Source organism: Neurospora tetrasperma (assembly GCF_000213175.1).
Source record: "Neurospora tetrasperma FGSC 2508 unplaced genomic scaffold NEUTE1scaffold_4, whole genome shotgun sequence".
NCBI classification, from domain to species: domain Eukaryota; kingdom Fungi; phylum Ascomycota; class Sordariomycetes; order Sordariales; family Sordariaceae; genus Neurospora; species Neurospora tetrasperma.
Window position 1 is genome coordinate 1,991,976 of NW_009799102.1, and position 12,662 is coordinate 2,004,637.

Below are 12,662 nucleotides of genomic sequence, written 5' to 3' on the forward strand. Positions count from 1 at the left end.
GTGGACGCCTTCTCGTGCCGATGTGGCGCCTGCATGGCAAGTGAAAGGTCCTTGTTTGGGTGTTTGAGCCCGATTCTATTTGAGACCAAGACAATCTGAAACTACGCAACTTCCTATCTCGTCCCGCCGTTGCAAAGGAAGCTCATCCCAGTCAATGCAACTCTGTGCGATTACTCCAACCATGTGGTCCCCATGGTCCTTGGAAGATCGCAAGCATGCCTTCGCAAAGGAGACAGGCAAGACAGCTTTGTGCGGGGAACCTCTTTCAGGGAGTTCATCGCCTGTGTCCTTTCCGGAAACTTCAAGGAGGTGCGACGATCCTGGTGTCAGTCAGCTTCTTGCTAGCGTATTGCCTGGTCGGTGACCTCATCTACCTTGGTCTGGCCTCCCGAGGAACCATATTAATTACTCCGACCGGCATCACCGTATGGAAGCAAAGACACGCGAGCCGTATCAGGTTGGATGTCCACAACGGGTTTCCGGCACTGGGGCATGACAGCACGGGTATCAAAGCAATTTAAGAACCGATTGGACTAGAGCTTTCATTGGGTGGTGGAAGCACGAGAGTGGCGTAGCTTTGCCATCTTGAGAATGCCTTCGAAAGCCAGCCACCCCTGGGTTCTTATCCTATGATTACGAAGAACCATGCCCCTCCGGGATACGCCACGAATGGTTACTTTTCATGTCAACCGTTTCATTGGGTCCTTGATAGCTAAGCTTGCGTGTGCAGGCTCATCCACGCGTGAAGATTGGGTTTACGGCAGCAGCTGCAAGAAATGCATGTTCTATCTTTTAATCATTTCCACCACCCTCTTGCCAGCAAAGAAACATCAAAATGGGAGGCAGGGGCTGCTAAAAAGGGTAGAATGTGCTCAACGAAGCTTTTCTGGCACTGCAGGACGTATCGACGGTGTCTTATCCAGCAAGCAAGCCCCCACCTCCCCCGGGAGCGGCAGATATTCCTTCGTATGTACGCCGCTTTTGGCATGTTTCCAACCAAAGGAATGCATTTGCTGCTATGATCAGGCGACGATGTCGATTCCGTGAGGCTCACGGGGGTTGCCAGACACGTGGTTAAGGCTTTATCACCGCAGCGTCTAGGACACCTGGGTTTCCTTACCTTGGACACGCGTATTCTACTGTGGCTCATGGCCTTAAACATTGTTCGAGGTCAAAGAGTGGATTCAGTGAATACTGTGTTCACCATGATATAACTTGGCTCTGGAAAGCCGTTCGATTCGCCACAATGCTCGCAGATGGCATACTCACGCTTGTCCACTTCTGAGCCCACACTTTCGCTTTTTCTTTCTTCTTTTCTTCGCAGAGTGTCATTAGATCTGCCAAGCAAGAAGAAGAGACAAGACCGATCGGACGTCCGGTGATGTGTGCGGGATTGTTTGTGGTACGACTTGAACCCACTGAAACAAGGGAGTGGACGATTACCGCCGGCTTGGGCACAGGCTAAGCGGGAGAGGGATGCGGTCGTGGGCTCTCGAAGACAGTAAGTACAATGTATGCTACATACCGAGATTGGAAAACATCTCGTGTTGTGGTTGTCGTGGTAGCAATCAGCACGGTTGCTTGCTGGAGGCACGCAGAAGGTCAAGCCACCGAGGCTGTTTTGCAGGAAGACGCACAAATTACTCATTGTATATTAGCCATCTCCTCACCGACATCGCACTTTGATGAGGTTTGCTTGCGGTAGACAGGAACGCGGGAAGCATCTGCATCCCGTTATCGAACGACAAAAAAGAAAACCAACCGGCTAATAGCCCCCTTGTTTGGAGAGGAGTCGCTCAAAAGGTTACGCGGCCGTTTTGAACTTGGCTAACACCAACAGACATATACCCAACGCCACAGAACTGGATCCGGTCTCGACCTCTGTATGCCCTGGGACCCTCTATGCTATGGGGAAAGAGCAAGCGGTAGAATGAATGGATGGGTGGATGGAATATGGTATGGATCTACGAGGCACAGGAGGGCGCAAGACGCCGGGTCTGTTTCCCTTGAGTCACTAGTGTAACCTTACCACACTTAACAGATAGATTGTGTGCTCGCTACTGCATGATATGCGGGCAATCACCGCCGCAACCCATCCCGTTTACCAATTTCCCCCGGGTTTTGCATTACAAGCTTATTAGGACAGCTTGTTATACCCCAGACTTGCCAGGTTGGTGTAGGTTACGGAGTTACATCGGACCGGACCAGCTCTTGTAGGGATTTAGGTAAGCAATCTTTTCCGTTGACGTTAGCCTTGGCTTGTTCTAGGAGGTCTGTAGGTAAGATGCCTTGGTAGGTGATTTTATTATCTACCTGAGATCCAGCACAGGAACAAGGGTAGTATGGAATAGTGAACAGATACGGCCAGGGGCTTTAAGTAACGAGTGTTCATTCCACTTACTCCGAGTCCACCTATTCGCCGTTCATCGAGCATGATTCTAGTCAGTTTGTGGCATTCATGGTGAACGGATGATGCTAAAACGTGTTTCTGAACCATCATCCCATTGACTCTATGTATCTATGAAGTGATCATGCCTTGTGAGGTATCGAGTGACAGTTTGTCTTTCAGTTTGTCGTACACCTGCCACGCCGACATTCCAACGACATGTGAAGATCGACTCGGTTCCACCACACGTGAGTCTAAAAAGCACATTTATGAGTATGAGCTGGCATCCACCAATCGCAACATTTTGCGTAGAGAGAAAACGACGTAATAACTCAAATACAAGTGTCTATTTTCCTCGATAGTTGATTCCCTCGTCACTACATTCCGTGTTCAGAAAAGAGTAGAACATGTTTGACACCCGATATCAGAGGAGCACACAGTTCTGCCTCAGGATATCCATTTTTTTTTTTTTTTTTGAGACACAAGTAGAGTGGCAGGAGTAAACTCGCAATAGCAGCAAAAGAAGAACGGAAAAAAAGAAAGAGAGAGAGAGAGAGAAAGGAAAGGAACGGCGAATCTCACATAGACGGGCACGAGAAAGCCAAGCCAGGGCTATGACAACAGACAAGAAAAAGTGAAGGGGAATAAAAGAAGGTGAAACTGAAACAGAGAGTGGAAAGGCAAGTGTATGGAGGTTCATAACCCACAGTGATCTTTATATATATATATATATGTGTGTGTGTGTGTGTGTATGTGTAAAAAATAAAGAACTGAACTCACGCACAACAAATACTAGACACAGACCCACATATATCAAATTACAAGGGAGCAAGGAAATAAGCTCACAGAAGCAACCCAAAGGGGAATTCTAAATACTGATAACGCCAAATAAAGCCTCAAGTGACGCAAGGAAGACATAACCGGGTGGAATATTTGAGGTAACTCCAAACGCGGGATAGGGAGTGTCGGTCTGATCCAGTCCGATTAGGAGACGTGAACCTCGAGAGACGGGACGCGAAACGCCTTGTGTAAATTAGGAAGAGGAAGGAGAGGAGGGTGAAAAAGAGAAAAGATGCAAAGTGGATAGAAACCCGGTCCAGTCAATTCACCAGGTAGGCACAAAAGTCAATGCCATGTCTCAACATGTGAGTGAAATCACAATTCGAAGTAAAAGGTGATTGCTAGCTACAGATTAGACCAGTTCTGGAGTGTGAAGAGGAATAGACACCTGCTGTTCTGGCGAACGAACTGCAGTGTGTCAAGAGAACGATCGAATATTGGACAAGTGCCTAAACTTGTTATAAGTAAGTAGTCGGCATACATTGTAGTGTCCAAGCACCAGACCACCGCAAAGGATGTGCGCAGGAAGGCGAGCAATGAGGGCACCACGCACCGACTGGCTACTTTGCCGGAACAACCAAGTCGGTCAGCAACACCTTTTCCTTATTCTTGTGTTGTTGACTACTCTTCACAATTATCACCCTTGATACCCCGGATGTGAACCAGACAAGCGTACTGCCACCGACCCAATCTTCTTATGATTAACAACACAAAAAGTGAGAGGAACAGATACAAGAGGCTGGTAGCATGCTACTCATTCAATAGTATTTGGCTGATTCTAGCGGGTCGGCTCTTGATAAAATGCCGGGTTGGGGTTCATACAAGAAATACGACTGATTTGGTGACTTACATAAACACAAAAAGAATAAAGAACGCCGCCATATTTCATTTCACAGACCATAGAACTCCCATCCATCGCCACCGAATTGGTCGTGATCCTTGCCGCCGCCGCTTCTTTTTCCTTTCGCCATATCACCAGCACCAGCCAGCCCATTCATGTGTGGCTTCTCTGGTGGTACGTCATTTCGGCGCGACTCGTAAGTCGGCGCAAACTCATTCCTAAGCTCCTCTCCAACTAGTCACAGCTCATCGTCCTCGAGCTCGCTGGGTTTCAGCAGGCCGCTAACCTTGGATCTCCTCTCGATATCGGCCGCCTTGGCCGCCGTCTCCTGCTGCTCCTTCTCCAGGAGGTAGAGCTCGGCATTGTCGCCGGCGAATTCCCTAAGGGAGATAAGGAAGTCACGCAACGCGAGGCGGAACTTGTCGTACTGGGTGTTAAGGGTGAAGAGTCCCTCAACAAACGAGGTAATCTGGGCACTGTTTTGCACTTTTGGTTAGCTCGGTACATTACAAGGTCCAAAGTTGGGGAAGAAAACTTACGGCGTAAGGTTGGCAAAAGCGGTCTGCAGTAAATTACCCACGAACATGGTGAGGAACTCCTTGTTGCTAGTACCTGGCTGGGCCTGATCGGGCTGGTAAATGGGGCCCTGAATCCTTGAGGGCGAGCCATCGGCGGGGTGGACAAAGTAGAACATGCGCATGAGCAGCATGGACTGGGTCTTGAATCCAGCTTTGTGGTCCTGGTCAGTTAGAACGAAGAACACATCCTGCAGGATGCTGACAAAGAATTGGTTGAAGAAAGCGTTGGAGGTCTGAACGTCAGTCTTCTCAGCGATGTTGTTGACGAGCTCCAGGCACATGTTAAGGCCCGCAGTCTCAACATCGCGGTTGTCGTGCTTGCTAGCCCACATGCACGAATCAATAACAAACTTGAACTGACGGTTATCAAGCTTCAAAAGCGCAGGGAAGCAATGAAGGTTGATAGCGCGGAGGAGGTTGAAGAACTCGACACGGTGTTCGGGGTATTCGGAGAAGTTCTTGTTGATCATGTCCAGCGTGCATTCGAAGACATTCTCCATGATGATCGGTACCTGGTCCTCCATCAAAGCCGAGAGCTTAGTGATCATAGCGGTCATAGCCCTCAAGACCTCAGCATCACGAGCACCAGGAACGTTGCGGTTGTAGTCAACAAGCACCGAATCCAAGAGAGGAGGCACCATCTGCTCCCGCACGGCCTGGAGGTCCTCAGCCTTGTCGACATAGGTCTCAATAAGCTTGAGAATTTCCTTCTTGATGGTTCGGAGCCCGCGGACCTTGGGCATCTTTGTAGCAATCTCACCCTCGCGAGCAACAGCCTCAGAAATCAGCTGACTGGTGGCGGCATACATCTGAAGCATGTCGCTATAGAGGTTGCCGATCTGAGGAAAGAAATAGGTACCAATAGATGAGCATGCCGAGACGTTGGTCTTCATGATGTTGCCAATAACCTTGATGGTGTCCGCATCCTGGAGGATGTTAGGGTTAAGGCTAGCTTGCCTGATAATCTCCTGCCACGCCATGTTGGGAATCTGCATGAGCTCAGAAAGCAGCCTTTCCTGCTGGTGCCTGTTGCCTTGAGCAGCTACCATGTAGCCGCAAGCCTCATAGAAAGTATGAACCTGTTGAGGAGTCAAGTCGCAAGTGATCTTGCCAAGGTCCCTGATGATCTCCTCAATGAAAGGCTGAGACTCGCTAGGCTGGAGCGCAACAAAGTGGCGTCTGCAAGACTTGGCAATCTTGATAAAAGTATCGCAGGCCATGTCCTGGACACCCTCGTGAGACTCGTGCATGAATTCGAACAGCTTGTTGACGACCGTCTTGAGGAACTTCCAATGCGCCTTGAGGAAACGGGGATACTGTCCGACAATGTACATGATGTTACTGGCGACGACGGCCTTGTTATCTTTGCCCCGCTTCATTTCGGTCAGTCCAAGAAGATCCTTGATAACAGTAACAAGGAACCTCTTCTCCGTCTCTTCGTTCATGGCGAGAGAAATAGAACCAATCGCCCAGCAGAGGACGTTGCAGTTGTGCCATGACCATTCGGATCCATCGACTTGGCGTGCGAGCTTGTCGGTCATAATCTGCTCGGTGTCGACCACATCCAAATGGGTGAGATAAACGAGACACTCGCGGATGGTCTTGTAAAGCTGAACAGTGTCGGTTTCCTTGACAAACTCGCGGACAATCTCGCCCTCGTCGTTCTCAACAATGAGGACTTCTTCGGGGCGCACCATCTTCTCAATCATGACAACACGCAGGTTGGAAAGAATCTCGTTGTACTTGTGCTTGCGGAGAGGGTAGTTGTTGAGCAGAGCGGGGTTCGGGGCGCCGCTGGTCTGCAGACCACCGCTAAGAAGAGGGTTCATATCGGAAAGGGGCAAGGCCTGCATCTCCTCATAGAGCTCCTGGACGAGCTTGAGCCAGTAGTCGAGGCAGATCTTGAAGATTTCGCGGTCTTCAATCTGCGAAATTCTGATTAGGTAATAGTGACCATGTGTAAGAAAGTCACGGTTCGGCAGGTTTTCGATGAGCTAGATACCATATTAGTACTACGATCATGAGGTCACAAATCTCAGCTACTTACGGGCAGGTGCATGCCAAAGAAATTGCAAAGGAACAGCGCCAAGTTCTGGATGAATTCCTGGTCGCGAGAGTTGCTGGCCGGGTAGGTCGCCTTCAAGTCCATGCTGAGAGGAATGATGTTGGAAATGGTCGTCAGGACCTCGGTGAACATCTTGATGAGGGCCTCGCCATAGTTGGGCTGTTGGCCCGTAGGACCTCCTATTTGCAAACCACCAATCTCGGTCAAACACTGGAGGGTAATGTTTCGGAACTCGGGAACCTCCAAGAAACGCGTCCTAAGGGTTTCAATAAGAGGGGTCTCGAAGATATAACCGAGAGGGATCCAGTTGCAGAAGCGCAACAGGGTTTCGAGGGTGGCCTTGATAAGGCTAGGCTGGTTGGCAGAGTTGAGAACTTCCTGGCAAAGCTGGAAAATCTGCGAGAACTCGGCGCACATGGTGGTCTTGAGGTTCCGTGTCTTTGTCGACGTCATCTGCTCCGCGGAATAGTCGAAGACCTCTTCGGAGAGGAGTCGCAGAATGATCATGTTGTTCTCGCAGATCGAAAGGCTCGAGCGAGAGGCAGAGATAATCTCGTTGATGAAGGTAGGCCAGTTATGAGGCCACTCTTGCTTGAGGACGGAGACGAGAACAAGGTTAAGCTTGTTGAGCAGGACACGGTGGGCCTTGAGAAGCTCTTCGGAACTCGAACATTGGAGGATATACTGAACGACAAAGTTGCGGATACCTGAGAGAGAGAGAGAGAGAGAAAAGTTAGCTACTGGGGGAGCATCAAGCTTTCAATAAGCCAATGTTTTCACGTACCATGACACTGCTCGCGGGGGAGCACCTTCCACCTCGTCATAATCACATTGTCGAGGACCTGTAACCCCAAGTCTACAAACCCTGTCAGTATATGACATTCTGGATATGAACTGTTTGGTACGTGGGCGGGATTGACGGACACTTTGTCTGCTCGTACGTGGCCTTCTGGAGGATCTCGTCGACCATCAACCAGGCATCGGGATCTTCCTTGAACTGTTTGAAGGATGCTATGTTAGCCCTGGTTGTCAGGACAAAGGAGGGTCGAGTTTGGCTATTGGCAGACATACCTGGTTCAGGACGGTTTGGGCCTGAGCTTGCTGTTCAAGCAGAAAACAGAACGTCAGCATCTACACAGGGCGAACCAGAATCCGGCGTCGTTATTTACCGTCTCGCCGCGACCTTCATAGAAGGTGCGGACTTGGTTGTCCAGTTCCTCGATGGAGAGGGGCATGGTCGCGTTCCTCTACTGGGTTGGGATGCAGAGGGGTTGGTAGCAAGGTAGGTACAGCGGGTAGCTGAACAGTGGATAGTGTCGAGCAAGATGGGTTTGCTGCTACCAAAGTTCGGCGAGACGAATGGGAGGAGATCGACAGCTCGTTGCTGGTCTGGCGGGGAGAAAAGGACTAAGGTAGATGGAGGGATTGCGAGGGTGAGGGGTGTTTGGTTCCAGACGTGGTGTGTGATGGCCTGCTAGGTCCAGGTCTGTTTGGTTGTCCGGGTCACGGTGCGTGCCAAACGAAACGAAGCGAAGCGCAGCTGGTTTGACGGCCGGCGGGTTGCTGGGGCCGGGAGATGGAATGAATAATCCAGACGGGGAGGAGACGTGGGGCACAATCGTCGTAGTCGCGAGCCTGGAGCGAGAGAAAGGAAACAACGAACGGGTCGAGTCGGGTTGTTGTGTTGGCGTTTTTGCGAGTGTTGCGTGCCGTTGATCAGTGCAAGTCAAAAGGTTCAGTTTGGCAAAAAAATGAAGCGAACCTCGAGGCTGCAGAAGTGCAAGAGGCGTGAAGGGGCCTGCGCGCGGCGGTGCAGTGGGATGTGCACTTCAATTTGCAGTGGGATGACGGAGGTTATGGAGCTGGAGCTGGACTGGAGCATTGCATTGAGAATCGGGTCGAAAGCCCAGAAAGGCCGAACCGTGATGGACCCCACCAGCCTCCCGTTCCGATTTGGCATGCACGTCCACCAGGACGCCCTTGTTCGTTGCGGAGGTTGACGGATGTTGAGGTGACGCCCTCCGCGCGCGCTCGCTGGACCATTCGACTGGACCACGGGATTCCGCGCCTCTGGGACGGCTTCCCTTTCCAGTCCCGCGTTCTTTTCACATCTCACCACTGGGATCACGTCGGGTTCCAGATGCCGTCCGCGCAACCCAAAACGGTATTTATCTGCTTGTAGTCTTGACAGCAGCCCAAAGCCATCCAACCGAGACCCATCGTGGGCTTTCCGAGAACAGTTCTTGTCGATGATTTCAGCATGATTGTTTCTTCCCAAAGGGCATCAAATGAATGTATATCTGGTAATTTATGCTTGGTTGCTAGGTATTTAACTTGGGATAACACACTGCTTGTAGATACTTCAGAAGCTCACAAAGTCCGCTCTTGTCCTAACGAACAGACCTAGGTAATACTATGGATTTCACCACCGTTCCATATATACCAACATACATATGTCAGCATTAACGGACCTTCTGCTACCCAAGTCTGGACAATTCAAACACAGCTCTTGAAATTCTACACTACATAGGCCGACCGGATATAGCTATCCTGAGATATATCCGCATCTTCACTGCGGCCCATCTATCCGGTACAGCTGCTATGTACATCACTTGATAGCTCCGTATCAATGTTTCCCCAGTGGAGATGCCCAGGCGTCAGGATTGCCCCGCTTTTGCTACCCTGGATTGTCCAAGACGAGGACGAAAAGCTCCAGGCGTACCGGCTGTTCAGTTGAGGTTTGCTCGTCGAGCCTCGGCACTTACTTCCCTTCCCTTCTCCAACGTACACTATGTCCCTTTCACTGTTAGACTCCTTATCAAGGACACCCCCGGATCGCTGGCATGTCCCAGTAGAGGTAGTGGCAGCATATCAACCGCATTGCAGCGGATAGTGACCAGTAGTACATAATGCAACCACTCATGCAAGGGTTACCATTGAGGGACGAGACTCCATTCGCAACATGTGGGGAAGGGGGTGTTCCTTTCTTCTACACGGCCCTCTTGCACCCCCAGCACGTCACTGCACTCTGCAACTTTGTTAGGCAGTTTTCACAGTTTCATATATTCAAATCCGCTTGCAGATCCATCAGGGACCTCTTCTTCAATCAACAAAATCCAGCATGGTATATCGTGACTCCAAAATGACTCCGGCTTTTTATATACACCACGTTCCTACACTACACCCCACTTCTAAGCCTTTTGATAACCGCACTCGGACAGACCCTCCTCAAGAGCCTTGATGGCCTTCTCGACATGGCCTCTGCTAGGATCCAACACACTGACGCCCATGTGGCCAAAACGGATGTACTTGGCCGCGATGGCCTTGTGGATGCCACCGGCGAACACAACGCCCCTCGAAGCGAGCTTGGGGAGGAGCTCAGCGCCCTTGACGGTCTCGGGAAGGTAGATGGCGGTCATGCCGTGGGCCTGGTCATCAGGGTTGGCGGCGACCTGCTTGAGGCCGAGAGCAGCAACGGCCGCCTTGATCTTGTCCGAAGCCGCCTTGTGGGCCGCGAACCTTTCCTTGACACCCTGGGCGACGATCTGGGTAAGGGCGGTATGGAGGGCGCGAACGAGCTGGGGAGAAGGAGTGGCGAAGTAAGAGGGCTTCTTGGCCTCGTAGTTCTGCATGACTGTAGTTCGCACGCATCATACATTAGCAAGTGGTATCAAAAGGGTAGATTGTAACGTGAAGTGGTACTCACTGGGAAGCCAGTTCTTCATTGAAGCAAAGTAAGAGGTAGGTGGGGTCTGGCGGTTCTGGAAGGCCTGGATGGCGCGACCGCTGAACATGGAGATAGAGAGACCGGCAGGGCAGCCGATGGCTTTCTGGGAGGCAGTGACAACACCGTCGAGCTTCCAGGCATCAAAGTCAATCTCCTCACAGGCGACGGAGCAGACACCATCGACAATGACGAGGGTGTCGGGGGAAACCCTGTGGACAAGCTCGGAAAGGTTCTTGAGCTCGCTGAGGACACCAGTAGAGGTATCGACGTGAGTGACGGTGAGGAGCTTGTACTTCTTCTCCGAAAGAGCCTTCTCAATCTCAGGGAGCTGAGGGCGGCTGCCGGGCTCGGCAGAGATCTGGGTGACGTTGGCGCCGTAGACCTTCAAGCAGTCGGCGAAGCCATCGCCAAAGTAACCGGTGCTAAGCACGAGCGCATCCTCACCAGGCTCGATCAGGTTGGCGGCAACGAGATCCCAACCTAGGGTACCGGAGCCGGACAGGACGAAAGGCTGAGCGGAGGGGTCCGTGGTCTGGAACAGCTTGCGCAGCATCGACAGGGTCTCGCCGAAGACAGCAACAAAGCCAGGCCCGACATGGCTCTCGCTGTTGCAAATATGGTCAGCCAATTCCAGGTGGTTGGTTGGTTTGCGCCGTTCGGATCTCACCTGTAGTGGCTCATGGAGTTGAGGACAGCATCGTCGAACTCGATGGGGCCGGGAATAAGGAGGGTCGGGTGCTCAGGCTGGGTAGACATGTTGGCTGGAGTGGTGTCGGTGGTGAGGGCGCGGGTTTGTGTCTTGGGCAAGAGAGAGGTGTCGATGTTGTCCGGATGTCTCTCGACGGTATAAGGAGTGTTGAGTGGGTAATCGGGGGCGAGGTGACGGGAGATCAGGGACAGCCGAGCGGGGGAGTCGACCGGGCCGCTGGAGCGGGGCATCGATGATGTTATTCCCGTGAGTACCGATGACCGCCGAAGCGCCGAGCGTACAAGAGACGTTGAGTGTGCCAGTTTGGAAGGCGCTGGGAGCGTTATGCAGGACTCCTCCACCTGGTTCCCCAAACTACTTAGGTACCTAATGCGGCTGTTCCAAGTGTTGATGCTAAGTAGGTCGTAGACTTGTAGTGGCTGTTACCGAGCTCAGTCTTCAGTTACAAGTCAAGCCCAAGAGGAAGTCGGTCAGAGTCAAAGACACAACTTCTGAACGCAATCAAGGGGGGAAAAAAAAAAAAAAAATTGAAGGAAGGAATGGACCACAAAACGTGTGCCGAAGCGGAATTATGAATCTACCGCCAGCTAAATAGACTAAAGTACTTTTATAGCGACTACAGACATGAGATTCCGAGCCAAGTCCGCGTTCCAGATGAGAATGGCATTTCGGGGGGCAATTCTGGCGTCCCCTGAATGGGTGCGCTGGCCATGCTGGCGGCGGCGCGGCGGGTGCCGTCAACCGATTCGGTACTTGTGCCTCGACGCTCTTGACTCCGCCGGGGTCGGAACTGCTGACAGGCCCGGGGACCCTGCACACCAAGTCGGACGAGAATGTCACAAGATGTTGTAGAACAGTCAGCGTCGCGGAAGGGCCGGGGGGTCGGATTCTACCCTCAGGTGAGGTTGGGGGCGCGAGGCTCAAAATGCGGGGATAAGGTACATAGAGGTAGTGTACACATCAATGCTGGTTTGTTTGTTAGCGCGGGACACGCCCCACATCCTTCCACAGGGGGGTGACACGGTCAGAAAGGTCTAATCGTGCGATTTGATTGGCCGAAATCGCTAGATTTCAATGTTAGAACGAGTTGATAGAAGGGATTCACACACACGCACACAAACCTCTTATTCTAGCCAAAAACCACTAGAATCACCAATCATTCACTATTTTCACTTTATTACCTCCTATAATCGGTATAATTATAATGCATTTACTCTTTGTCATTCCCCCTGTTCAAAACCCCTGTAAGTAGGTACCAAGCTAACGAACAAACCAGGGGTGATGTGTACATAGGGGCGTTAGGTTGTGTCAACTTAAGCCTCCTCCCCCACTCTATCAGCTTGCCCGACAAGGTCCGCGCGAGTCTCCACCCACCAGCTCCCCTCCGTCACTTTGGTTCCCGTCTGTCACTTCTTGTCACCAAATCGCACTGCAGCCCACCGACGCAAGCTCCGAGCTCGAGACGTCGACAATAACATCGACGACCAGACGCATCATCATTATTGTCCATTATCCA

At 51.5% G+C, this 12,662-nt stretch overlaps 3 protein-coding genes across 3 annotated transcripts; 1 reads left to right on the plus strand and 2 right to left on the minus strand.

Annotated features, from left to right (window-relative positions):
• Nucleotides 1-1,221: 1,221 nt before the first annotated feature.
• On the plus strand, nucleotides 1,222-1,764 carry NEUTE1DRAFT_117408 (uncharacterized protein; the record flags this gene model as incomplete). Its single annotated transcript, XM_009853894.1, has 1 exon — nucleotides 1,222-1,764. One exon carries the CDS (start codon nucleotides 1,477-1,479, stop codon nucleotides 1,684-1,686), a length of 210 nt encoding a protein of 69 aa, XP_009852196.1.
• Nucleotides 1,765-3,967: 2,203 nt separating this feature from the next.
• NEUTE1DRAFT_83987 (exportin-1) lies at nucleotides 3,968-8,099 on the minus strand (the record flags this gene model as incomplete). Its single annotated transcript, XM_009853895.1, has 7 exons — nucleotides 3,968-4,543; nucleotides 4,607-6,639; nucleotides 6,693-7,417; nucleotides 7,495-7,566; nucleotides 7,635-7,707; nucleotides 7,782-7,811; nucleotides 7,880-8,099. The coding sequence occupies 7 exons, from the start codon at nucleotides 7,943-7,945 to the stop codon at nucleotides 4,306-4,308; spliced, it is 3,237 nt and encodes a 1,078-aa protein (XP_009852197.1).
• Nucleotides 8,100-9,752: 1,653 nt separating this feature from the next.
• Nucleotides 9,753-11,415, minus strand: NEUTE1DRAFT_130518 (uncharacterized protein; the record flags this gene model as incomplete). The annotated part of the gene is made up of 3 exons (XM_009853896.1): nucleotides 9,753-10,344; nucleotides 10,417-11,042; nucleotides 11,105-11,415. The coding sequence occupies 3 exons, from the start codon at nucleotides 11,374-11,376 to the stop codon at nucleotides 9,902-9,904; spliced, it is 1,341 nt and encodes a 446-aa protein (XP_009852198.1).
• Nucleotides 11,416-12,662: the final 1,247 nt, after the last annotated feature.